This window comes from Aspergillus pseudoviridinutans (assembly GCF_018340605.1).
Source record: "Aspergillus pseudoviridinutans IFM 55266 DNA, scaffold_7, whole genome shotgun sequence".
NCBI lineage: Eukaryota > Fungi > Ascomycota > Eurotiomycetes > Eurotiales > Aspergillaceae > Aspergillus > Aspergillus pseudoviridinutans.
Genome location: NW_025091287.1, coordinates 1,413,458 through 1,438,267, shown reverse-complemented (window position 1 = coordinate 1,438,267; position 24,810 = coordinate 1,413,458). Strand labels below are relative to the sequence as shown.

Sequence of the window (24,810 nt, the reverse complement as noted above, 5' to 3'; positions counted from 1 at the left end):
TCATAATCCATCAAACATGAAATGCCGCAGCGGCGACAGCCAACCCAACCGCCACAGTCAATTCCACGCTCAAGGAACCAGCCCCACCAGACTGCTGCGCCCCTGTGGCAGATGCTGTGGCAGATGAAGTAGTCGAGACCAAAGTGGAAGCGGACGCCTCCCTCGTGCTGGCAGAAGCACTACCTGTCTCTCGCGGCCCATCGCAGTGCCAATGGTCGCCGTGCGGTTTGCATCCAACCGACTCTGTGGGACTGGGGGCCGTCGGAGTCGCGGCGCCGTCCTTGTCTTCATGGTCGTGATCGTGATTGTGATCGTGGTGGTCAGAAGGCGCCGTTGTCATGGCCGCGGTGGAGGCGGGCCCGTCGCAGTGCCAGTGGTCCCCGTGTGGCTCGCATCCCACAGACTCAGTGGGGCTTGGAGCGAGGGATAGCTCGCTGGTAGTAGTAGCGGCTCCAGTTGCTGGACCATCACAGTGCCTATATGCTGTGAGCTTAACTGGATTGATTGTTTGCCTTCGTGTCATACCAGTGGTCGCCATGTGGCTTGCAGCCAACAGAGGCTGTAGGCGATGGACCGGGATCTTGAGCCAAGGCCGAGGTGGAGGCCAAGGCGAGGAGAGTAAAGAGGAGGTGCTTCATTATGCTCAACGGGGACAACGGATCCTAAAGGAATGGAGGGAATGGGAAAGTTGTTCCTGGAAGGAAAAGAAGGGTTCGGGGGTTTATATGTGCTTGCTGGAGCCATGCTCGGTCCCTCTTCCAGTGCTGCCCCAAGACCGTCTTTGATTAACGGTCTCTTAGCCTGAGGGAATATGACATTGCCAAGCAGAGTGGAAGACCTTGGCGTCTTCAAGGTTCTCACTTGGTAACCTTTGTAGTACCATGTCCTGTGCCTGCACCGGGGCTTTTCAACTGCGGACAGGCTATGTGGGAGGTGGGAGCGATGATTGGGTGTCCAAGAATCTTAACACTGAGAAAATCTGCGCAGTCCCTGGAGCAAACTGAACATGCTAGATTAATTCCTATAGCTGTAAACAGAAATGCCAAGGACCAAGTCCGCTGAACAATGTGATGCCAAGGATGCTTGTGAGAACCTTGGGGACGATTTAATAAGCTCACTCTGTTCAAACAGCTTATTTGATGCCTGGTTGTGCCTTTTGATGTCTCAGATGTCGAGACTTAAGCACGTCATTTTGTGCATTTTATTTAGTCAAGGGACAAGGGTACTCTTGCGCAGCAGAATAGTCATGTCAGATTGTCTCTGTTCTCTGCTTACAATGGCATTGCAGCCACCAGTTACTTGTGAAGGAAGATAGCCAGAATGCGTCAGCATCATGATGCAATTAAAACATCATTGCTGACTGCTCTTTCTGAACTAATCTTGATGCCTGGTTTACAGGGTTGAATTCCGAACTCCGATGCGGAATTGATTTGTTTACTCCGACAGATAAGAATTGGCCAATAGGGGTCGCCCACACTCCAGCTGTCATCAGCTTGAACCAATGAGCGTTGGTAGCTGCCTCAAGGTACCTGTACATGGAGGGATGAAAATATCCAGGCATCCAGGCTTACAGACGTCGACTTTCTTCCTATTAATAAACGCGACCATCATCATTTCTGGATCTTCTTCCTCCATGATCTCAACCATATCATCAACAAAATGTTGTACGAGACCAGGGACGATGAATGCGAGGAAACCCCCTTGCTAGGCCATGACCACGCATCAGAGTCCCGCCGCTCCACCCACGCACGATGGATCCTCATCGTCGTAAGCTTGGGCATCTGCGCAATAAACTTTGGCTTTTATCTGGCGATGGCCCCGCAGATCCAAATATTCGAGTCAATCATCTGCCGGAAACTGCACCCGGAAATCGCACTTCTTACCACCCAGGAGCAGATTGATGCCAGATGCAAGGCCCCCGATGTGCAGGGTGAGCTTGCGCTTGTCAATGGCTGGAAGGAGACGCTCGATACGCTGCCGGGGATTTTTCTAGCGCTTCCCTTTGGTCTGATGGCCGATCAAGCGGGAAGGAGGATGGTGCTGAGGTTGAGTTTGCTTGGCTTGATTGTGGAAGAGGTGATGGTGCGGATAATAGGTAAGTGAGCTGATCATAGTTTGTTTCCCTGCTGATAGCGTACAGCATGGTACAGCACGTTTCTTCCCCTGCGGACAGTGTGGTTCATGTCGTTATTCCAGATCTGCGGTGGTGGTACCCCGATTGCCAGGTCTATGATTTTCACGATGATCACCGATGTGTTTCCGGTGGAGAAACGGTATGTCAATCAATCGGACCCGGATATACTAGATTTAACGGTTGCAGGGCGAATATCTTCTTTATCATTTATGCGTCGGGACAGGTATCTGAGATTGCCGCAAGCCCTCTGAGTGCCTGGCTGATGTCCTGGACACCCTGGCTTCCGTATTTCCTGGGATTTCTTTTCATGCTATGTGGTCTGTGTGCCGCCATATGTGTGCCGGAAACGCTGCCCAAATTGAGCACATTGAGCGAGACGGGCAGCGAAGACGACGAGGCGGACGATGACGCTCCACGGACGGTCCGTCAACGTCTTAAAGTTGCCTGGAGTCACGCCAGGCACCAAATCATGCATCACAGCCGGTTCATCTTCGGCGAACGCAACATTGTTTTTATCTCCATCGCCCTTCTGACGGCCAATGTGGCTATCCAGTCGCTCCTGATCATGCTACAATACGTCTCAAAACGCTTCTCATGGTCCGTGGCAAAGGTACAGTCCCATTCTCCGTCGGTTTTTCGTCTCTTCTGACTTGAAACAGGCGAGCTTCCTCGTCTCCTTGAGAGGAAGCATGAATCTTGCCGCTCTACTCCTCATCCTCCCCGCTCTCTCCAAAGCGCTAGATAGATTCCTCCCCCCTATACGCCGAGACCTGCGCATCTCCCTCGGCAGCATCCTCACAATCGCGGTGGGGCACGTCCTCATGGCACTAGCTGCCAGCCCTACGGTCTTCGCTGTAGGTCTATCGATCTCCTCGCTGGGAGCGGGTTTCTTCCCCGCTCTACGCAGCGTTGCTACGGCGTTGGTGGATGAGGCCGAGATAGGCCTCTTGGGGACGACAATTGCCCTGACGGAGAGTCTTGGTGCAATTATCGCGGGGCCGATGATGGCAGGCACGTTCAAGTTCAGTATGACGTTGCACGGCATATGGCTTGGTCTTCCATATATGACGGCGACTGGACTCGTCCTGATAGCTTGTTGCGCGACCTTGGTGATTAGAGTACCTCGGTTGGTGTAGCATCGGATGGTATAAAAAGGATCAACTGCCGACAGAACCTTTGTAATTTCATTATGATATTAGAGCGTAGCGCATCTTTTTTCCTCACATTGAGCAAATCGGGGAATGTCGACCGATGTGGATGGATCGCCAGTTGAACCACAACAGCATGTGAGCCCCACGCAACCACAAGGCTCTCAGATCCCCCTAGGAACCGATGATTGTCACCTATCTACTCCAGCTACGTCCATTGTCCACGTAAATCAATGTGGGATGATCCCCGCTTAGTGTGTGGGACAGCGATGGTGGTACCATTGGGGCACGGCATTTCATTTGCCAGCATCTCTATCCAAAATGCGGGGAAGGTTCTCCCCGGATTCAGCCAAAGGCCGATAGCCGAGACAAAGATATGTTTATATGGTATCGTTTCTCGCTCGTTGACAAACCTGATCTTAGATATGGCATCCACGACGAGATGATTATGGTAGATTAGAACTGCGGACAGCCATGCAGTCTAGGGTACCGACAGTTCAGCAGTCCAAACCATCGCAAACAGAGATCCGACCATGTCAAGGCGCCTCTGTCCCAGACGTGGTCGCTATCGGTGAAGAACAAGAATCTCTGGCAAAGTGGAAGGAACGATGTGGCATCAAGCCAGAGAATCAGATCAAGCTGGTGAAGTTGGCGCATATGCGCTATCAACACCCTGATCTTGATTCGATTACTGTCTTCCTCCAAGGTTAGTGTTCGTCCTAGGAACTAACAGGAAGGCCTGACTGAAGGGAATAGATTTTGGTATGAAAGTTGTCAAAAAGACAGATGACGAAGTATGGTATCGAGGCTACGGGACAGATCCTTACGTTTACTATGCTCGCAAAGGGCCAAAGGCCTTTCTCGGAGGGACGTTTGAGGTGGAATCGTACCCAGATCTGGAAAGGTATTTACAATTTGTATGGCGAGGCTTCAGGCGGCTGATAATCTATCTAGGGCGGCCAATCTGCCCACAGGTAGCGCTATCCAAGAATTGAACGACGCACCCGGAGGAGGCTTCATGGTCACCGTTAAAGATCCAGAAGGCTTTCCGATCAATCTCATCTACGGTCAGTCACCAGCAGCACCAGGTGAGTATCCGTCCAAGCTCGTAGTCAACTACGAGTCAGACAAACCTCGCATCCGTCACTTCCAGCGCTTCGTTCCCGGCCCTGCAGCCGTCCACAAGGTATGTCTCCCCAGGCCGTCTTTATACAGTACCTGACAGATACAGCTGGGTCACTTCGGCCTGTGCGTCCAAAACTTCCAGGAAATGGTCACCTTTTACACGACAACCTTCAACCTTTTGCCGAGCGACTTCCTCTACGTTGAAAAAGAAGGGAAGAAGAAGAATGTTGCTCTCTTTGCGCACATCGATCGCGGCGCGGGCTATGTCGACCACCACAATTTCTTCATGAGCACGAATCCCACCTCGCACGTGCATCATTGCTCATTTGAAGTACATGACTTTGACACGCAGAACCTGGKACACCAGTGGCTGGCGAAGAAGGGGTATGAGCCTGTTTGGGGCGTGGGACGACACATTCTCGGCTCGCAGCTGTTTGATTACTGGTGGGATACCACCGGGTATATGATTGAGCATTATGCAGATGGGGACCTGGTGAATGAGGAGACGCCGATCGGGTATGGGCCTGCGGGTGATGAATCGTTGGCTGTTTGGGGGCCTGAGGTGCCCAAGTGGTTTTTGGACTAAGACTGTCTTGCTCATTTTTCAGGCATTGATGTACTAGTTTAGCAGCGAATAGGCTGTCTATTGCTTCCTTTCGTGCAGAATTCCTCAAATGGCGTACTACCGCAAGAACTCACTTCGCAGCATCCAACAGCTCTTCATCCGCATTCTTATCCTTCTCTTCTTACATCCACCGCAGCGCAATATACTCTTCTACCTCATCAAGGAGTCTCAGATGCATCCGTATCCTCTGTCTTTTAGGAGGAAGCGACGTATAAGCGCGCCTTTCGTCGAGTCTCGCAAGAAATGCGCGGTATGCCTGCGGGAAACAATCAAGATCATCGACGACGACACCCAGAACAACTAAGCGTATGGATAATAGGAGAGAGAGGATACAGCTTTGTCAAAGAGCTTTCTGTTGGAAGGCTTATCATGAAGATATGTACTCTCAATTCAGTCTAGACTGAAGAAGCCTTAGCAAAGAATTGTGATGTTCTAATATAATACTACATTAGTTGCTGGCAGCTAGAGTGCTATACATATTTATTGTAGAGTGTCCAGTATACTATTATGTGATTCTGGATAGGTTTCATAATTCATAGTATAATATCAGCTTGTATTATCTAGCTCTGGTGTTTCTTTTATGATGTTCGTCTCCACGTAGAGCCAAGATGTTCTTGGCTAGAGGAATGCTCTTGGACAACTTGATAAATGCTTATAGATTGATAATAATAGCATATGACAGGAGCGATCTTGTTTTGGTCTTGGTTTAGCTTCCTGTCAACCATAGAACCCCCCGACTTGAAACATGTCTCGACGATCGTTCCTAGCGCAGTGGAGATAGTAGGGTAATAATGTGTTCAGTACTTTCTTTGACTTGGACAAAGATTTAGCTAGTCGATATAAGAATCTACTTATTATTAGAGTGATACAAGGTAAAAAGATAATGATGCTGTTACGGAGTAGTAGAATTGTGATCGTGAGCGTATTGGGCAGATCATTGAAGATCTGCACTGATGACGTTTTGTTTGTTCGTGACGTCACACCCTCTATCACAAGCATTACCAATACCAGCACCACCGCCATCATCAAAATCGTCAGGTATTACCAGAAAAGAAACAAGTTTCGGGCTTTGTGTAACATTATTAATTCGTTCGGTATGGCTCAACTTATATTAGTCAGTCATTCTCTCTGGAGATCTGAGCTGACATAGTGTCAACCCTCCACCCCTTGTCTCCCTATCTACTTACTTACCTTTGTCTAATACCTCGCCTCGATTTCTGAGCAGAATCCTTCTTTGAGATAATATACTGCCCTGAAAATCCACTTTATTCAATGGCTGTCATATGGGGTCTCGACCTCCGCGAGATACAATGGAACAAATTCAAAGGAGCAAAAATGTTCAACCGCGCGTACCACCTGCGTCGCACAAAGATGATTGTCTACCAGATGGCCATGATATTCTGCGTCATTTCTGAGTCGGTCGGAACGGCCGCTTTATCAGGTACTTTACTCTATTGTCTACCGGGATTACCAATCTAATGCCGCTTGTGTCTAGATTATCTCGACCAACAAGACGACATCCAGAAACAGCACCCGGAAACCAAAGTCCACAACAACGATTTCATCGGCGCTGCCTCGTATAACATCTTCGTCGGAGTCTCTGTTGCAACAATCTTCGGCGCCGCGTTTTTCTTCGATCTGTTCTGGCCGGAAAGACAAGAGAGTAAATCCGTTCGGTTGGCATGGAAGATATCTGCGGTGGTGGTGTCGGTGATGATGCTTGGTTCAGCTCTGACTATGACTGTATGGCCTTGATGTTCTGATTATTGCAGTGCAGCCTGCTCATGAGACTAGATCATCACCGCCACACATAGCGCCCGTATCACCGGGACCGACGCCGCATCCGCCAAGAAATACTGGGCGGAAGCAGCCAAAAAGCCTGCTCTGCGTATGTATCCGCCTGCTGCTGATTTCATGACGCTGGCTAACATCATGGAGAATACCGGACAAACCCCAAAGCTATTACATCAGTTGTCTTTGCGTGGCCTGGTTGGGTTGCGACTGTTGCGAGGTATGTCATGTCCTTCGGGTTAGGCTGCAGAGGAGATTGCTGACGCAGGATAGTACTGCGATTCTGCTCATGTCCCATAAACATGACGACGAGGTGGGCCCGAAATCGAACTATGGACGCGAGACGGAGAGTGTTCCAGCGATCCAGGAAACAGAGGGCAAAACTACGGCTGTATAGTATCATTGTATTTTGGATGATGTTACGACTTGTATGATACCACTATAGATTGCCATTGATAAATTGCTATTTAGTACCGTACGAAAAGGGACCTAAAGCTTCMAGATGTTAAGACTCGGCAAGGAGTCATGGACTGGTGATCACCCGCTGCACTACTAAGAGGCATAATTTAGAGTTAAACCTAACATACTCTAGTACTTGTAACAACGAAAAGGCTAGATGGGGCTTAACTATACTACAGGTAGGAATATTCCGGGACAGCCCCAATATTGTGATATAGGCAGTCCTGAAGCTAAGCATAAGGTGCTAGAGAAGCTAGGATAGGGACCATAAGATTTATGATTTGATGTAATCCACGATGCGTGAGGAGAAGTTCGGAACAAAAAACATTCATAGAAATCTAGTCCGTTCTAGCCCCAAGTCCATATATCTCAAGCCCACTCTTTCCTTACTGTATACAAAGTTCCTTTTCTCCACGGACTAAGGTATTCTTGGCCACTCCGGCGCTTTCCCCTTATAGCATACAAGGCTATTCCCAAGCTCATACAAGACATCCATCCACTACAGCGGGTCCAATATCCCCGTTAACCATATTGATATCGAGACATGGAGACGGCAATCTTATACCACGCGTTTCCCTGTATAACAAGATGTGGCTGCTGCAAAGATGTCAGGCGCCAATCCAGCTACCCCGCCTCTAGCGCGATATGTCAGCTCACCACATTCCATCCAGCAAGCTCCTTGCTTCATAGACTGATTCCAGAGTGTTTGAATTCAAGGTTTGAGGAGCAAAAATGCCCAATCGCGCTAGGCGGATCCTGGCTTCCCTTCTCGCGCCTACAGGAAAGGTGGACCAGCATTCATCGGGGAATGTGATCAGGAATAAGGCCACAATTCTGGAACCGGAAGGTGAATCTAAGACACTGCTGGTCTCCGAAGCTGCTGCAGAGACGTCCAGCCCCGGAGATCCGGATCCTGATCCAGATGCAAAGGAAGTCAAGGCCGCAAAAGGACAAGATACGATCGGCAGTGCCACTCTCACGGGGCTCTGGGACGAAGCATATAAATTAGTAGAGGAGGAGAATGCTGACCTTTTGGCTGCTTATGAGAGATATCTCCTCCTTGATCCGCATTCTCAATCTACGACTGCAGATGAACCAACGGCAGAGCTGTCCATAAGTTCACGCGAGAGACAAGAGGAAATCCGGAAGCTAGCACAACGCAAGCTAAACGCGGTTCAACAAGGGCATCTAAAGGTCATCATTAAGGGCAAGGAGATCGTCATCAGAGACCAGATACACCGAATCGTTCGCACAATTGTCKCTGCAAAAGATTTTATAGGTTCCGTTCTCAATGCGGAGCCCCACGCCGCGATTGCATGGGCTGGCATTGTCCTCATACTTCCCGTAAATTTCCTACAATACGGCCGAATCCATGATGGCGAGAGGCTAACGTCAGGTTCTAGTTGCTGACAAACCCCGTCACTCAAACGGACAGTGCCACGGAGCTGATTGCTTATGTGTCGGACCTCATGGTTCGATGTCGGGTGATCGAAGAGACGCTCAATCTTCCGTCATTGGACAGTGTCAAAAGGTATGGAGGGTTCCTATTGCGCAGACAACGTGCTCTCTGCCTAACAGCTAGGTAGTTCAATGCATAACTAATCTCGGTTTTCAAAGGAACGGCGATATTCGCACTCGTTTAAGAACCAAGTCTGTGCGCCTCTATGTGCAAATTATCAAAAGCCAGATGCTGGTTACTTGCCACTATTCCCGGGCTGCCTTTTTGCGATTCTGGCGGGATGTCGCAAATGTGGATGACTGGAAGCAGATGCTTGATGATATGCTCAAGGCCAAGCAGAACATCGACGAGGACTTACAGGCCCTTGGGCAGAGTCTCTTAGGACACGTTGATGCGGAGGTATCCAAGCTACAGGAAAAAGCCGATAACATGATCCGCATGCTGGGGGTAAGTTGACCGCTTCGCGACTTTGCCATGGCTGACATTGGCCTTGCAGGATATCTCTCAGGGATTGAATATCGCAAAACTTCCCTGCGCAAAGTACGCGGGTTTCAATGCCTTGGATCCAACTGCCCGGCTTTCGCCCACCATGTGTCACGAAAAGACTCGGGTGGAGATTCTTGATGAGATTGTGCAGTGGGGCAGGGGCGATGAGGGGAGGTGTATCTTCTGGCTCAGTGGCATGGCAGGTACCGGGAAGTCCACTGTCATTAGAACGGCCGCAGAGAGATTCCATCGGCAGGGGTTAATGGGTGCAAGCTTTTTCTTCTCGCGCACAGGGGAACTACGAAATCAAACTACAGCGCTTTTCACCACCCTCGCTTCACAGCTGGCGGACTCACTGCCCGAGCTTCGATCTTACATGAGCAAGGCGATAGACCAGGATAAGTCTATCGGGGAGCAATCGCCCCGAAACCAATGGGAGCGACTCATCCTGGAACCTCTATTGGAGCTGGACAAAACCTTGCTCTTGCCATTACATGCCGTTTTTGCTATCGATGCATTGGATGAGTGTCGGGACCATCGCCAGCAGGCCATTCCCGAGCTCTTTGCTCAGGCTAAAAGACTCAAGATGATTCGGCTACGAGTTCTCATTACCAGTCGGCCGGAAAAGACCATAGCTGAAAGTTTTCGCAAAATGCCAAGGGATCTCTACCACGTTTCGCAGCTCGACTCCGACGAACAGACTTCACAGACCACACGGGACATTTCCATCTTCCTCAAAAGCCAGCTTGCCGTTGTTGCTGATGCGAATGGCTTGGAAAGCGGGTGGCCAGGGGAGAAGCAGATCCAAATCTTGGTGCAAAGGGCCGGTCGCCTGTTTATTTATGCCGCGACGGCGTGCCGGTTTCTGGATAGCAACTTCCCGGAGGAGAGGCTCGCTACTTTACTCGATGCTCAAGCTACCGACGATTCGCCTACTGCGGACCTAGACGAAGTGTATCATCTAGCCCTACGTCAAGCAATCAGTGAGAGTCCTGACAGCAAATACCTCGTTCCACTATTCCGCCGTATAGTCGGGTCGATTATCCTCTTGGAGGAGAGGCTGTGTCCAAAAGATTTGTCCGTCCTACTTAACATTCCACTACGCCAGGTGCGTATCATTTTGGACCTGCTGCGGTCAGTACTCGCTGTCCCTGATGAAGACACATCCCCTGTTGCCTTGTTTCACCTCTCTTTTCATGACTTTCTGCTAGACCGTACCAGATGTCCTGACCCCCAGATTTGTATCGAGGAGCAAAGCGCACACAGCTATCTTTTAGACCGCTGTCTTGAGCTCATGTCCCAACATTTAACCAAAGATATGTGCCACCTGCGCCGGCCTGGGACACTGATATCGGAGATGGACAGCCAGATAGTAGAGAAATATATCCCCTACGCGCTCCAGTATACCTGCCGCTTCTGGGTCACCCATCTTGCCAATGCAGACGTTGACCTCAAGAAGGATGAACGCGTGTATGCCTTTCTGGCGACGCATCTTCTGCATTGGTTAGAGACTCTCAGCCTGATACGGAAGATCTTTGAGGGAATCGCTACTATTAACTTACTAGAAGACCTTGTTAAGGTATGGCTATCCAGAAAACGGGAAATTAATAAATAGGGCAGAAAGAATATAACTTACAAAAGCAGGCCGTCGCCAACCCCTCCCTGCGCGCCTTTATTTACGACACTAAGCGATTTGTGCTATGCATGCGATCCAGCATAGAGGCGGCGCCGCTCCAAATCTACTGCGGCCTCGTCTTTACGCCACGACGAAGCGTCCTGAGAGAGATCTTCCAGCGGGATATTCCTGCGTGGTTTGAGAGGCTGCCTCGAGTGGAAGGCAACTGGAGTCCACTTGAGCAAACGCTGCAACACCCGCTTTGGGTGGGACGAGTGGCCGTCTCCCCCAGCGGCAGTCTCCTAGCTGTGGCGTGTGCCGGTCGAGGCAGTTTCCTATGGAACACGGCCACGGGCCAACTAATCATGGACAATGGCCATGGTGACGATGTCGTAAATCTCGCGTTTGTGGACGACGGGAGTAAACTCGCTGAGGCATGCTCTAACGGCGCCGTGAGGCTGTGGGATACCAGTACCGGACAGATGTTGCGGGCCTTTGGCCATTCTTCGAGGATTGAAAGTGCGGCTTTTTCTTTCGGCAGCCCGGCACTAGCCTGCACAGCTGATGGGCCGAATATACGTGTGGAGAATCTGGACACAGGGGAAACGGAGGACATACTCGAGCTTGGCGCAGATGTGCGCTGCGTGGCCATTTCTCGAAGCGGCTTCCAAATAGCAGCCAGTACCAACGAGAGCATCGTGTGTTTCCGCGATACGGGAGCAGCAGCGACCCAAAGAGCGGTGCAGTACCAACAGTCAAGCTCATGTCGTGCCTTTTCTGCGCTTGCCCTAGAATTTTCGTCAGATGGCTCGAAACTCGCCGTAGGGCACTATGACGGGTGCGTGGTGCTATGGGATCTGACAGGCAATGGCATGATAAACAAGGAGCTGAGTCCGCGTCATGCCAGGCGTATCACTCAGCTTGCATTTGCTCCCGATGATACTAAGCTTCTATCCTCGTCCGAAGACGCGACAGTCCGGGTGTGGGATGTCGCATCGGGGGAAACGGAGCAAATATTGCAAGGTCATTCGGATGCTGTTGACGGTGTGGCTTTCTTTCCAGATGGTCGCAGAGTAGCCTCAGGTTCGATGGATTGGACAGCAAGGGTATGGAATATAGCTCTGGAACAGGAAAAAAGGACGTCCACTCAGACTGCTGTGCGCCATGTCTTGGGTATGGCCATCTGCTTGGAAACAAGCATGGTAGCCGCGGGGTTTAATAACGGGAGTCTGGAAGTGTGGGATGTGGAAGCAGGCAAGATGCAACAACAGCTTCTCGAGCCCCAGGGTTATCCCTTGAAAGCCATGGCATTCTCGCCCGATGGTACTATGTTAGCCGCGGGAAATGATTATGGGGAGATCACTCTGTGGTCTACTGCTGACGGCAAGCAGCGAAAGGGTTTCAGAGCGGATCGAGAAGCGGTTGAAATTCTCGCCTTCTCACATGATGGCAGGATGGTAGCCTCGGCTAGCATAGAAGCGACACAAGGTTCCTTTAACAACAGTTTGATAAAGATTTGGGATATTAACCAAGGCAAGCTGAAAGAGACGCTACTGCATCCCGACGAAGTGCGGAGCATGGCGTTCTCTCCAGATGACCAGAAGCTGGCATGTGCGACCGATGACCAAAAGCTAAGAATCTGGGATCTCTCTACCTGGAAGAATGAGGTAGCATTTGATGCCGAGTGCCCGCCCGGGAACCCGCGAGCCGTCCCCGACAGCCTGCGATTCTCCCCCGACAGTACTGTGCTGGCCGCTGGATATAGGGCCGAGATCATGTTCTTCCAGGTTGCTACCGGCAGACTAATTCACCGGCTCAGCGGTCACTACAGCTCTGTCGGCAGCGTTATCTTCTCGAATGAGCGCATTGAGCTAGCAGTGGCCTACTGCATTGAATGGAATGGCTGGATCAGGAGGAATGGAGAAAGGATTCTCTATCTACCTATTGATTACAGGCCCGATGAGGTCTGCATTCAAGGGGACATAGTTATACTGGGCACTTACAACCATGGCATTGTGACACTTGGATTCTCTCCTGATAACGACACAGTGATTAGAGTGTGACAACGTATGCATGCAAATGAACATTGGGAATTGAGTAGAGCGGATTCTGCTCTGAGCCCAGACAAGGATGAAGGCTATCCGGGGGCGACCAAGGTTGAGAGATTTGATCATTCAGAGAATTAGCTATCTGAATGAAATGGTTGTTCCAGAGACAGTGCCCGACACTAGTAAGCAAACGCGCCTGCGTGGATGTACGCAAAAAGGAAATATTTCGGTGTAGTTTCGTTCTCCATGTACTGTACTCCCAATCGAAGCGGGCGAATTTTGCAACGACAACATTGTTGAATAATGGTCAGCTAATCTCGTAGACGCCTGTTCGTAATTTTCTACTGACAACCATCTCCAGGTAGTCGACGAACGCGTCATGCCATGTATTGCTGACGCCTGCAAACGCCGTCCGAGTAATAGCGGTTGGCCATTTTCCTCTCTCGAGCTACCAGTCCATCGTTCCAATCTCCCCAGTGAGGTAAGGACCATTAGATCCGTCCCTCCACATGTGTGTTACGCCCTATAGTGAAACCCGGCAAGGATGAGATGCGCAGGTGAACAAAGGATCAGAATAGAAATGTCGAAGGGGCGATAGCATTGATTGCTATTTCTGAGGCGAAACGGTTGGCGTGGAGGGTTTCCGTTATTCGTGTCAGTCATTGTCTTCATTGAACATTATCAAGGTCTGTTGTGATGTCCGTTTATTACCTCTCCACATTTTGAGATATGATCCTTAAAACTGTCGCTTGTAAACATCCGGCGCCAATGAAGAGGCTTATCATAATGGTGGGATTTGCAAGCGATACAGTGAGACCCCCATTCAATAGTTTCTAGGCKCGTATCTATGAGCGGTGCACGAACAATGCCCATGAAACGTTTGGGATTCGACGAAAATCCATCAAAGTCATCCTCTAACTTGGGCCGGCGCGTACGTTGACTTTGCCGCGCTTCATGTTCTGAGGCTCGATGCTGATACTTCTCTAGTTTTTTTAATGCCAATTCTGCTGTATGATGTTCCATTGCACTGACAGACCCATGCAAGCGAATCCCAGCTTGTCGCGCAGAGTCATGATMAATGAGTGTGAGTCGCGTACTGCATTTGGTCTCCCGTGGTGAGTAGCTGCCTGGAATACTTTTCATTCGAGGCAAATTCGCAAGGTGCTCTTGACGGAGTCCGAATTTCCGCATGGCATCCGTTCGAAGCAGTGGAAGATAAGCAGTCTTCTCCGTGAAGCAGAGAAAACAAACACGACGGCACGTTATCAGGTATAAATAGCCGCCAAAATCACCGCAGCCGTCGCACTCAGCCATACATAGTTTTGCGTAGAGATTCTGACATGAGATCCAATCTCCTGTTTCGATGCTCAGGATTCCTTGGATGGTAGTAGGTGCGTGCTGGATGATCTTTTGGTATTGTGGAATTGAATCTATGACCCGTCTGGCTTGTATATTGACGCGTCGAAAGTCGGTAAGTGACCGGATTCCAAGTTGTACGAGTACTATGTTAAGAAGTTCCAAAGGGAGTTTGTCCAGCGCTCCCAACGTACCCCTCGGGGCATCATGTAGCTGTCCATTGTCGAGCGGACAGAGGCTTTCAACACCATCCAGTGTATGGTCCCTCAAGTCAATGTAGGAGTATGTCAATTCACTCGTTTTGCGAATAATGGCCATAACTCTCCAATTCGGATTCTCGCTTTCAGTTCTTGCGGCAGAGTAGGGGTAGAGTGAGGTGGGGAAACAGCAGATGTAAGACGCGAAGTATCTTGATTGGTATGAGAATGCCGCGGCCCAGAAAGGAGCGTTGTCAGGATGGTAACTGGCTCAGATTTTTAGTATATCATCCCCATTGCAAATACTTTGAATTCCTCACCATGAATATACGGAACAGGTTTATGTGGTGTTATAGGTATATCAGCTGAATATCTATAGGTTTGCAGGGTTTGAGCTAAAGCTCTGTGACTGGGTAGAGCACACGGTACAGGATTATATATGAGTTGGGAATGGCCATGAGGTCTTGATGAGCATGAAGTATGTGCAGTCTATAAATAAGGCAAACTAACCTGTATAACTCATCTCGACGATGTCGTTCTCTATGCTCTAACCGTGCCAATTGGCCAAACTGTCCGTGCTATTACCTACCCAGATCTTCTGGCTTACCTGGTCCTTGTATATGTGCATAATTTTCTCCATCAAATACACCGTCCTAGTATTACCCATATTTCCCTTGCTTGGATACTAACATTCTTCTTCTAAACGTAGGGAAGAATCCCCTAGTAGATGACACTGTCGAATCAACCTCAGATTCGCCCTTGATCACAGACTATGCTCACTCCTCGATGACACCCGTAATAATCGCCCGTACGCTCAAGTTCCCCTTCTCAGGATACGGGGTGCCAAAATCCCGAGCAAATTCAATATTCTTCTCGGGCGTTTCATACAACTCCATATCAAACCGGCGCACCAACGTCGCGATAACCAGGAAGAGCTCCGCATACGCCAGACTACATAGGTCAGTGGTGAACAGCTGGTCGAGAGAATTACACATACTTCAAGCCAACACACATCCGACTTCCCTTGGAGAAATTCACCAGGTACCGGTCGAGCCGTTGTCCCTTTGCAGCGGACGCATCCATCTTTCCGGGTCGAATTCGTGCGGGTCGGGGAAGATTGCGGGGTCCATGAGGATGAAGTAGTGTGTTTCGCTGACGGGGGTCTATACGTCTCGGTTAATCTTGCTCCTAGAGTTTGTGGCTTATTGTACTGACCCCAGGTGGTATAGTGTAGCCCTTGTATACCAACGCCTCTGTAGGCGCGACTCTTGCAGACCGGCTCGCGATACCAGTAGAGAGACGCAGGGATTCAGCAATCACGCCGGACTGCCAGGGTTAGTAATGTAGCGCCCCCTCGTTCTATATTCTCACCAAATAAGGTAACTGTTCAAGTTGGTTCCAGGTCGGTCTCGAATCTGCGGTAGGCATCGCCTGCTTCAATTCCTCCCTGAGCTTGTTCCGAATATCTTCCCTGCTATACGCATGCCACACGCCGAGCGCAAGCGAACGAGCCGTTGTCTCTGTGCCACCAATCACCAGGGAAAATCCTTCGTTCATCAGCCGTTCCGGCTTGCGCATGTGTGCCGGCATCGTCGGCGCCGCAAGAGCATCAATCACAGTCCCGCTATCACTGTCCTTGGAACGCGAAGGCATATTTCCCAGCGCGGCCGCGGCCCGATTGTACAAATCCTTCTTCTGACTGGCGAGAGCAAACGCGGGGGGGTTGTACTTGCGCAAAACCTCCAGCGGCGTCAAGTTCATGATGGTTTGCAGGATGGGGAAAAAGTACAGGAGGTGCGCTTGCTGGAAGAGCCCGTTGATTCCGTCTCTGACCTTGGCGTTGAACCCCTCCTTGTCGACGTTAGCCGGGTTGAACCCGTACACGTACTTGTGGATAACATCGGAGGTCAAGGCTGCGAATCCCGCGTCCAGACTGACCACCTGATGCGAGGCATGGGCTTCCTTGAAGTGGTAGACGAGTCTGTCGAGGCTTTCATGGATTAGCGCCTCCATTTTTTCGATGGCCCGCTTCGAAAAGTATTTCTCGACGGGTGCGCGCCGCTGCCGGTGAGACTCTGGGTCGATGCTGGAGAAGCTGGAGCCTCCGAGATCGAACTGTTTGACTAGCACGGGGTCCTTCTCGCGCTTGCGAAGGCTGGAGGCGTAGATCTCATCGTAGTAGTCGGGGTCCTTGATGTGGACCTCCCGCGGGTTTATGCGAATGATCGGTCCTGAGACGGTTAGCTGTCTGAGCTCGTGTCTAATCAAGACATACCCACCGTATACTTGGTGCAATCGTTCGAGTTCCCAGATGAAGAGACCACCCCTGATGATGTTGTGGTAGAATTCGTAGCCATGGGTGATCGCAGCCAGTTTTGGTCCGGGAATATGGCTCAGCGGGTGGAAATAGAGTCGGTAAATGCTCTGGATGGCCCAGTAGATGACCAGCCCTACCACGATTACCGCAAGGACAGCCATTGTGATCCTGCCTTTGCCCTAGGATACCATTAACGAGTGTTTTTTCGACACCAGGCTCCCAGATTTCCACCGGTAGGAATTGTTGGCAAAAGAGGGGCTATTTCCGTGTCTTAAGGAATTCTCATGTGAAACGGGATGGTGGTAATCAGCTCTGTGACACGTTGACAGGTCTAGTCTGCTTCGCTAGGAACTAGCTTCCTGCAGCTAAAGTAGCGAAACTGACTTGACTCTTGAAAATCGAGACACTCAGATGCTGCAACCTGTAACCTTCAACCAATTAGACCAATCTGAGACAATTGCATCGGCTGCCCCACAATGCTTATAGGAAAAACTGGCGGGCCTCCACATGCACCATGCTTGACGAAAAATACTGAATCATTGATATGCTTATGCTGCAGAGTAATGACTGGCTAGTAGAGCCTAAGTGGTGAGAAATGCCTAAAGTAGGCTTTGTCTTTCTTAGTCTGGCTTGTCTGCCCCCTAAGGTCCTGTAAATATATTGAGAAGAACAGAAACCATCTTGAATAGAGCAGCCATTCCTAGCTTGCTCAGAGGTTGTCCTTGGATCCCTGGAGTGCTCATCGTTCCTCACTGAATATAAACATTATTCTAGCAGTTTAGAACTGAACAGCTTACACGAGTCAGCTTCCCCTTAGAGACGGCAAGTTGACATGACTGTGGAGACATCCCTGATTCTCTTTCTAGAGATGATCTACATAATCTACACAGCCACTGATAGTATGGAACCCTGTGCTATTCGGATCGGCTTATAAATGGTCGGTAGTCGGCCCTAACTGTTAGTATAAACTCAATGTGTAGTGATCTGTCTTGACTCTTGACTCTGGATTGATGTTTCCCTTGCCTTTTCTCACACTCAAAGTTATTTGTACCTATATAAGGGAGTACAGAAACATGAATCAGGTTCATTACTCCGACCTGTATCTTCAAGGCGTAGATACTTGCAATACCGCTGCCCTCTTAGCTGTTTTATCAGAGTAGAATATCTGTCATCCAGCCTTGTCTAAGGATAGTCAGAGACTAGCCGCATAGCGGACCAACATAAAACAAACCATTGGCTCACTAGATTCGTCTAATCAGCCTGAGAGGCTCATCCCATGCACACATTTCTTGGCCATCGACCCAAGAGCCTTTTAAGCTCCACCGGAGCCCATGCGGCTGACATTTACTTTCCTCGAACCAAATGTCCTGATTACACAAAGCCGTGCTGCCCGTGATGGAGAACAAGCAGACCAAGGAACCCAGTTCTCCCGAACAGCCTGGTCTTGAAGTGGTGATGCCCGATGGCCTGATTCCGAAATATGAGAGAGATGCACCCCTCTATTACGCTGGAGATGGATCCGAGGCACCGATACCAGTCGAAACAGAGGTTGGTCAAGGCCAAGAAGTCAAAAATGTGAAAGATGCTCCGCGAACAATATGCGGGTTCCGGCGGCGGTATTTCTGGGTTGCAGTGGTGGTTGCTGTGGTTGTCATTGCTGTAGCGGTGGGGGTAGGCGCGTCTTTTGCGACAAAGGACTTTGGGTAGGTAGAGAATGAATATGAATGATTGAACAATGCTGATCTGGGTATTCAATGGAACAGTACCTCGAACCCTACCTCGACCGCAACAGCCGCCTCTACTTCGACTTCGACTTCGACTTCGTCTTCGGCGACCTCCAGCGTCACAAGCTGCCCGGCGATGAATGGGACGACAATCACCGTCCAGCAAAAGGACTATATCCAGTTATGCCACACGGATCTTTGCTCTGACACGGATGGTTGTGCGAGCGTCACCATATCCGACAACAATCTCGTAAACTTCAAGACCAATTCCCTTGAACAGTGCATCCAGCGCTGTGTGAGTTATAATATCATGATCAAGGGAGCCGAATGCAAGGGAGTGAGCTGGGATGAAACAGCACCTTCATCCACCAACCGCACTCATCGCTGCTTTTTGAAGAATGATACCAGTATCAGAAAGACAGCACCAAGTGGCTGGGTCATTCTCAGTGCAGTCGCCAAGGACTGAGTTGTTTCTTCTGTGTATACTCTTTTGCGATTATTATGGACATATCAGAGTATGTTTGTCAAGAATGCCTGTACCACGCGGTTGGCCTGCTGTGATTATTCACCGCCAGAAAATGACCTTCAATTTTTCAATGACTAAAGATGACATACATGGATGGAGAAAAAAAGAAAGGGGAAAAAGATATCAATGCATCATCCGTGAATCGAACACGGGCCTCGTCGATGGCAACGACGAATTCTACCACTAGACCAATGATGCTGTTGCTTGGCGAATATTTTCTTATTGAACCACATAACTCAGGTCTGTACTCCGTATCAGGAAGTAAAACAACGGCATCGGTTTATTCGTTGTCGACTGAGGTAATTAATGATTTATTACAAGGATTGGTTTTAACTTATTTGTAAGGTAGAGTTGTCATCGATCCATCTATATGTGTACTCCCCGTTTGCATAAACCATAGACCATAGGAATGGTCAACACCTGAACTGACTCAACTATATTACAACAACTTGTCCACAAATAAGGCAACGTACAACAGGGCTTGGCTTTTCGGGCTCCATGGCAAATGACAAGTTCATAAACTAGCTGTGAATGTCCCCTCAATCCGCTCGATCTGTGCAACCCCCCGCTTGTAGCTCTCAATGGCCTGTAGCCGATCAGCATATGCTGCTACACCTGGATACTGACTCCGAAGGGATGCAGGCCTTGACAACGCCGCGATGACCGAGTAGCTCAGCTGAATATCAGCAGCTGTGATCTTATTTCCACAAAGATAGGGCCCGCCCCCTGGCGCCGTCTTGAGCTGGTCTTCCAGGAAGCCAAGATGCGTGTGCATGTTGGGATTGATAAAGGCCCCTTCCACCTTGGACGCTATCATCCTAGTCACTGGCTTGATGAAGAATGGAACCGGCGCATTCCTCACACCTGAGAAACTATCAGTACGTCATCTACGATGGGAGCTCTGTGAACCTACCGTCCATAACCACCTTCATCACCAGAAACGGCGCCAGACTTCCCTCAGTATAGTGCATGACATACTGGTATCGCATCCACGCTTCTGTCTCCCCGCCGACCTGGCCTTCTTTACCCTCGGCATATCGCTGCGGAATGAGCTTCTCCCCGCCGAAGTGGGTGCAGAGATACTCGATAATCACTGCGGACTCGGCTAGAACGAGTGGCTCCGGGCTGTTGGGTGTGGTGATGGTGACAACGGGGGATTTACCGAGTGGGTGTATCTTTTTCAATTCGTCGGGTGCTGTCATGTCGGCTTTCCGTTTAAAGGTCTTGATCTCGTAGGGGACGTTGAGTTCTTCCAGGAGCCAGACGATCCGTTGGGCACGGGACTTTTCCAGCCTGGTTCCGGTTAGTTTCTTTTCTTCTTCTGGATTGCACACAGTAGAGTCAATTGATTACCAATATAGCGTGATTTTGGTATCTTGAGTCTCTGTCATGGTGACAAGCGGATAGTGAGCTGTCGATCTATCGAGGAATGCGAGATATAGTTATCACTTGTGATTACAATGGAATAAGGGCATGTATAATCAATATACGTAGATCCGCCAGCCTCCACCTTGAAGGCTTGTTTGCAGCTTATATATGTTAGTGGTATAGCTGTAATAACCACTGCGGAGGAATCCCGATCTCGGTTCAAACTTTCCTCCGTATCTTATATCCAAAATGTGGGCATTCCCGCCCTTGGCAGACGAAGGCTCGTATTCGTTCTACTCTGGAATCTCTATTGGACCGCGAGGTTTTCTGTCAGTACTGATGACCTCTCGGAGAAGTGTCAGCCCGCTTGCGACGAGTGGTACGGCCCGCCACAGGCAACTCAAAACAGCCCGGCTGTTGCTGTTGGCTGTCAACTAAGTTCAGTACTTCGAGGGAGTGAAAAAGTTTTACTGTTCTTCAATCAGTTTCAGAGTCCCTGAAAATAGAATTATGTTTATTTGTTTATAGGTTATGTTCATATGCACTATCTGGGCAAGTCCCTCTAGCGCGCTCAGCCGTCTCTATCATACTTCCATAGAGGTGCTACCTACAAGTCATAATACCGGGTCGACTCTCAATCACTCTATCCTTTGCGGACCAATCAAGGAATTAACAGATCTTTTTCCAGAAGCATACCGGATGCCTAGCAGACTCAAGGACTTGTCAAGCCAGCAAAAGTGCCAAAGGCGCCGTCATATCCCCACGAGGTAATAAATGGGGCTGACCATAGCTCGTTCCAGAGGCAATAATACCCCAGACAGTGCAGATGATGAACAGTAATAGGACAGCTCGGGTATAGTAGCTATCCAGCTGGTACATGATAGCAATAATGTTCAAGCCTAGATTCATCCCTAGAACCGGGCGACCCGTGTAAATAGTCCAACGAGTCGACTGTATATTACTGTGAATGAGAGATCAATAATTAGTATTATGCTCAGATAATCGACTTCTACTCTTGAGCTTCGCTTTGGATTCATACATAACTGTCGGATACATTGTGTATCACCCAGGACTCCTGGCATCCTCACTCTATCAATACAGATGAAACAGCGGACCGATGGCAGGATATTCTCTACTAGTTAGATTAGTAGGTACATCCCACGCCGAGTTTTAATATAAGGTTGACTAAGCTTACCTCTGGACTGTCTTCGATAGGTATTGAGTTGGTGCTTTCGACCGAGTATAAGGAACATAGAACGGAGCACAGACTCCCGCAGCTAGAGAGATTCTCACACCCGCTTTGAGGAGCATGGTCACAGTTCAGGATAGTTCATGGGGCTGGCTTTTGCGCTGGGTCATGTTCATGTTCTTGTGTGAGTGATGGCAACTGTGGACTAGTAGATCTACTTAAGAAGGGGTGTACTCAGACTGTGCAGCATTCCAGCCCTTTCATCTTGTTTCTTAAAGGAATGATTACAATTAGACCCACAATGATTGGCGCGGAGCTGCTGCATCAGGCCACCAAATGAAAGGTCATCTGAACAGGCTGAGTGGTGTAATGCAGCAGAATCCAACGACGAAGCCGATTCGCTCTAATGAAGGATCGGGTCCACGCGGGGCCGCCCCACATGGTCTACCCCGCGTTTGCCATTGTTAACGGTTCCAGGGATTGAATGAAGAATTGCCTTGTATATGCTGGCTGGAATGTGTCGATTGATAATCGCAGTCATACCCTTTGAATCGGCCGAAGTGTCGATGAGGCATGCCACATTGTGAAGCAACATCGCCAACATAGATCGGCCATCCGCTCTGAAGCACTTGTGTCTGTCTAAGGAACAACGTAGAACCGCGATAGCGAGATGGGACATTGCCCCCTTTGAGTGGTCCAATGTAGAAGATCTGTCAATATCAAATCACTCAGCCAAAACGGTGTCTAGACAACCATCTCTAGTTAGTAGGAATGATAGGAGCAGCAGGGTCCACGCAGCAGGGACACAAGAAGATCTGTGGACTGGATGCTCCATTTCGATAATTCCTTGGGTACGAGTTGCATGCAGAGTCCGTCCTTGTTTATCTTGTACCTTTTCTACCGCACAATGATATATGCATATGCAATCATATTTCTCTGGTAATGCCATCTCAACGGGCTATTCGTCGGATGCATTTACCCCGGATCATGTTTCAGGCCTTGTAGATCCCCGGTCTTCGGCCCGTCACATTTCCCCGTTGGAAGCTGATTGTGGGGTTTTATTTCTCCAGATGAACCTGCAGCGGCTGGCCGTCCGACACTATGTCCGGCTGCAGATAATATAGGCTAGATGCTCCGCAATTAAGCCTGGCTCCATACTTCTGCCGACCCCGCTCTAGACTGTATATATAGTAGGGGGTTCATGACTTGCAGGATGGATTGCCCTACCTTGCATCATTGTTCAAGGATCTCTGGTGGAGTACAGGCTCATCAGGATGTTGCTCATAAGCCGTCTGATTGCTGCACTGGCTGTCGCCCAAGTTGCCATTGCTTCTCTGCAGATTGTTAGCTCCCAAAGTCCTGAAGTGGGATATCTTGTGCTAACTTGGCCAGGTTCCCGGAGGTACCTGGACTGCCAGTGGTACTAACCAGCACGTCCAAGCACATGGTGGAGGTAAGCATACTTACTATTCCGGATGGATATAATGTTAAGATCCGTGGCCACAGGAATCATCGAAATCGACTCGACTTACTACTGGATCGGCGAAAACAAGCTCAACGGGAGCGCGTTCCAGTCTATCAACTGCTACTCCAGCAAGGTATGTTGATGACCTAGTAGTCCACCAGCCTCAGGGTTAACGCCTGCAGAATCTGGTGGAATGGACATATGTAGGAGAACTCCTCTCTCTGCAGAGTAGCGGTGATCTAGGACCAAACCGGGTTGTCGAGCGGCCCAAGGTCATTTACAACGCGGCCACCGGCAAATACGTAATGTGGATGCATATCGACAACAGTTCTTATGGTGAGGCGAAGACAGGAGTTGCGACTTCGTCGAGTGTTTGCGGGAAGTACAGTTACCTGTAGGTCTACTCTGCGATGTGCAATCAGCAGCCCTAATACTAACTCACCGGTTTAGCGGGTCATTCCGGCCTTTGGGGCAGCAGTCGCGTGATATGGGATTATTCAAGGATGATGATGGGTCGGCGTATCTACTCTCTGAGGACGTAAGTTAAGAGCAGGCTTGTTGATGGAGGACTGCTGACATCTGTAGCGGCCGAACGGATTGAGGATCAACAGATTGACCAGCGACTATACCAATGTGACATCTACGACGCACCTCTTCCCAGAGCATATCGAGGCCCCTGCCATGTATAAAAAGAACGGGGTGTACTTTCTCTTTGGTTCACAGTTAACTGGTATGTAATCCCCCAATTTCACGCTTGCTCTAGCTAACCGTTGGCAGGATGGGGTATGTGCCTTTTGGCTTCTGTCGTTCCACAGCTCTACTGACTCTGTCCACAGCGACCAACGACAACAAGTACACCACTTCCACGAGCCTCAGCGGCACCTGGAGCTCTTGGGCGAACTTTGCGCCCTCTGGAACAAATACCTTCAACTCCCAGACCACCTTTATCCTCGGAGTCGGCGACTCAGTAATGTAATACCCCCTTGCAGGCAATGCCGTGCGATTCTAACTCCTATAGGTACATGGGTGACCGCTGGGTCTCATCGAACCTCATGGCCTCAACATACATCTGGCTGCCTCTAACCCTCAGCGGAACCACAGCCTCACTGGTAAGGTCCCCCAGTTGATGACAGCCCTCACTAACACAAACCAGCAAAACGAAGTAAACTGGATCCTCCCCCTCCAAGGCAGCTGGACCCCCGGCCCCGCCGAAACCAACCCCGAAGCCGAATCCTCCACCAGCGTGCTTTCCAACGGCGCAAAAGTCATCTCCTGCAGCGGCTGCTCTGGCAGCGAAGCCGTCGGCTGGATCGGCGGGCCGTCGGACGGGACGCTGAAAATTGTGGGGGTCCAGAGTAATGCGTCGACGAGGAGCACGATCCGCGTCAAGTATGAGAATGGGGATTCGAGTCAGCGCTATGCGACTGTTAGCGTCAATGGGAAGACGCAGGTTCTGGCGTTTTTGCCGTCGGGGGGTACGCCTGCGTCGTCGACGTTGCATGTTGATCTGAATAGTGGGAGTGGGAATACGGTTACCTTTAGTGCGTATGGACAGGGATATGGTAGGTTCCTTTCCTCCTTGAGCTATCCTTTCTTCCTTGAGTTATTGATGGCGTGCTGATGGATGTAGGACCGGATGTTGATCGATTGATGGTTCCTGATACGTAGTGTGTTGGCTCGGTGGGTCGATCGTTGCGCGCGTTTGGATCAGATCGCTTCAGGTATACTGATTGTAGCAAGGTGAATACAAACGCTATAGGAAATCTTGGAGACATGTT

The 24,810-nt window shown here is 49.8% G+C and overlaps 10 protein-coding genes and 1 non-coding gene across 11 annotated transcripts; 7 read left to right on the top strand and 4 right to left on the bottom strand.

Moving 5' to 3' along the window:
- Positions 1-10: 10 nt before the first annotated feature.
- On the bottom strand, positions 11-638 carry Asppvi_009810 (uncharacterized protein; the record flags this gene model as incomplete). Its single annotated transcript, XM_043305657.1, has 2 exons — positions 11-476; positions 526-638. The coding sequence occupies 2 exons, from the start codon at positions 636-638 to the stop codon at positions 11-13; spliced, it is 579 nt and encodes a 192-aa protein (XP_043161592.1).
- A 1,021-nt stretch (positions 639-1,659) lies between these two features.
- Asppvi_009809 (putative MFS transporter) lies at positions 1,660-3,270 on the top strand (the record flags this gene model as incomplete). Its single annotated transcript, XM_043305656.1, has 4 exons — positions 1,660-2,095; positions 2,141-2,273; positions 2,321-2,744; positions 2,794-3,270. The coding sequence occupies 4 exons, from the start codon at positions 1,660-1,662 to the stop codon at positions 3,268-3,270; spliced, it is 1,470 nt and encodes a 489-aa protein (XP_043161591.1).
- A 486-nt stretch (positions 3,271-3,756) lies between these two features.
- On the top strand, positions 3,757-4,993 carry Asppvi_009808 (trihydroxytoluene oxygenase; the record flags this gene model as incomplete). The annotated part of the gene is made up of 4 exons (XM_043305655.1): positions 3,757-3,988; positions 4,039-4,186; positions 4,237-4,468; positions 4,514-4,993. 4 exons carry the CDS (start codon positions 3,757-3,759, stop codon positions 4,991-4,993), a joined length of 1,092 nt encoding a protein of 363 aa, XP_043161590.1.
- An 88-nt stretch (positions 4,994-5,081) lies between these two features.
- On the top strand, positions 5,082-5,336 carry Asppvi_009807 (uncharacterized protein; the record flags this gene model as incomplete). Its single annotated transcript, XM_043305654.1, has 1 exon — positions 5,082-5,336. The coding sequence occupies one exon, from the start codon at positions 5,082-5,084 to the stop codon at positions 5,334-5,336; it is 255 nt and encodes an 84-aa protein (XP_043161589.1).
- Positions 5,337-6,304: 968 nt separating this feature from the next.
- On the top strand, positions 6,305-7,220 carry Asppvi_009806 (uncharacterized protein; the record flags this gene model as incomplete). The annotated part of the gene is made up of 5 exons (XM_043305653.1): positions 6,305-6,473; positions 6,528-6,775; positions 6,827-6,920; positions 6,971-7,043; positions 7,097-7,220. The coding sequence occupies 5 exons, from the start codon at positions 6,305-6,307 to the stop codon at positions 7,218-7,220; spliced, it is 708 nt and encodes a 235-aa protein (XP_043161588.1).
- A 794-nt stretch (positions 7,221-8,014) lies between these two features.
- Positions 8,015-12,905, top strand: Asppvi_009805 (uncharacterized protein; the record flags this gene model as incomplete). Its single annotated transcript, XM_043305652.1, has 5 exons — positions 8,015-8,527; positions 8,686-8,813; positions 8,900-9,188; positions 9,238-10,806; positions 10,872-12,905. 5 exons carry the CDS (start codon positions 8,015-8,017, stop codon positions 12,903-12,905), a joined length of 4,533 nt encoding a protein of 1,510 aa, XP_043161587.1.
- A 2,314-nt stretch (positions 12,906-15,219) lies between these two features.
- On the bottom strand, positions 15,220-16,921 carry Asppvi_009804 (cytochrome P450; the record flags this gene model as incomplete). The annotated part of the gene is made up of 5 exons (XM_043305651.1): positions 15,220-15,394; positions 15,482-15,606; positions 15,659-15,769; positions 15,815-16,674; positions 16,723-16,921. The coding sequence occupies 5 exons, from the start codon at positions 16,919-16,921 to the stop codon at positions 15,220-15,222; spliced, it is 1,470 nt and encodes a 489-aa protein (XP_043161586.1).
- Positions 16,922-18,155: 1,234 nt separating this feature from the next.
- Asppvi_009803 (uncharacterized protein) lies at positions 18,156-18,950 on the top strand (the record flags this gene model as incomplete). Its single annotated transcript, XM_043305650.1, has 2 exons — positions 18,156-18,463; positions 18,524-18,950. The coding sequence occupies 2 exons, from the start codon at positions 18,156-18,158 to the stop codon at positions 18,948-18,950; spliced, it is 735 nt and encodes a 244-aa protein (XP_043161585.1).
- Positions 18,951-19,137: 187 nt separating this feature from the next.
- On the bottom strand, positions 19,138-19,208 carry Asppvi_009802. The gene has a single exon. It is a non-coding gene; the product is annotated as a tRNA-Gly (tRNA).
- A 316-nt stretch (positions 19,209-19,524) lies between these two features.
- On the bottom strand, positions 19,525-20,401 carry Asppvi_009801 (glutathione S-transferase; the record flags this gene model as incomplete). The annotated part of the gene is made up of 3 exons (XM_043305649.1): positions 19,525-19,874; positions 19,924-20,303; positions 20,364-20,401. The coding sequence occupies 3 exons, from the start codon at positions 20,399-20,401 to the stop codon at positions 19,525-19,527; spliced, it is 768 nt and encodes a 255-aa protein (XP_043161584.1).
- A 2,440-nt stretch (positions 20,402-22,841) lies between these two features.
- On the top strand, positions 22,842-24,700 carry Asppvi_009800 (glycosyl hydrolase family 43 protein; the record flags this gene model as incomplete). Its single annotated transcript, XM_043305648.1, has 10 exons — positions 22,842-22,910; positions 22,960-23,020; positions 23,074-23,165; positions 23,215-23,426; positions 23,483-23,570; positions 23,618-23,762; positions 23,869-24,004; positions 24,051-24,141; positions 24,186-24,594; positions 24,663-24,700. 10 exons carry the CDS (start codon positions 22,842-22,844, stop codon positions 24,698-24,700), a joined length of 1,341 nt encoding a protein of 446 aa, XP_043161583.1.
- Between the last annotated feature and the right edge of the window lie 110 nt (positions 24,701-24,810).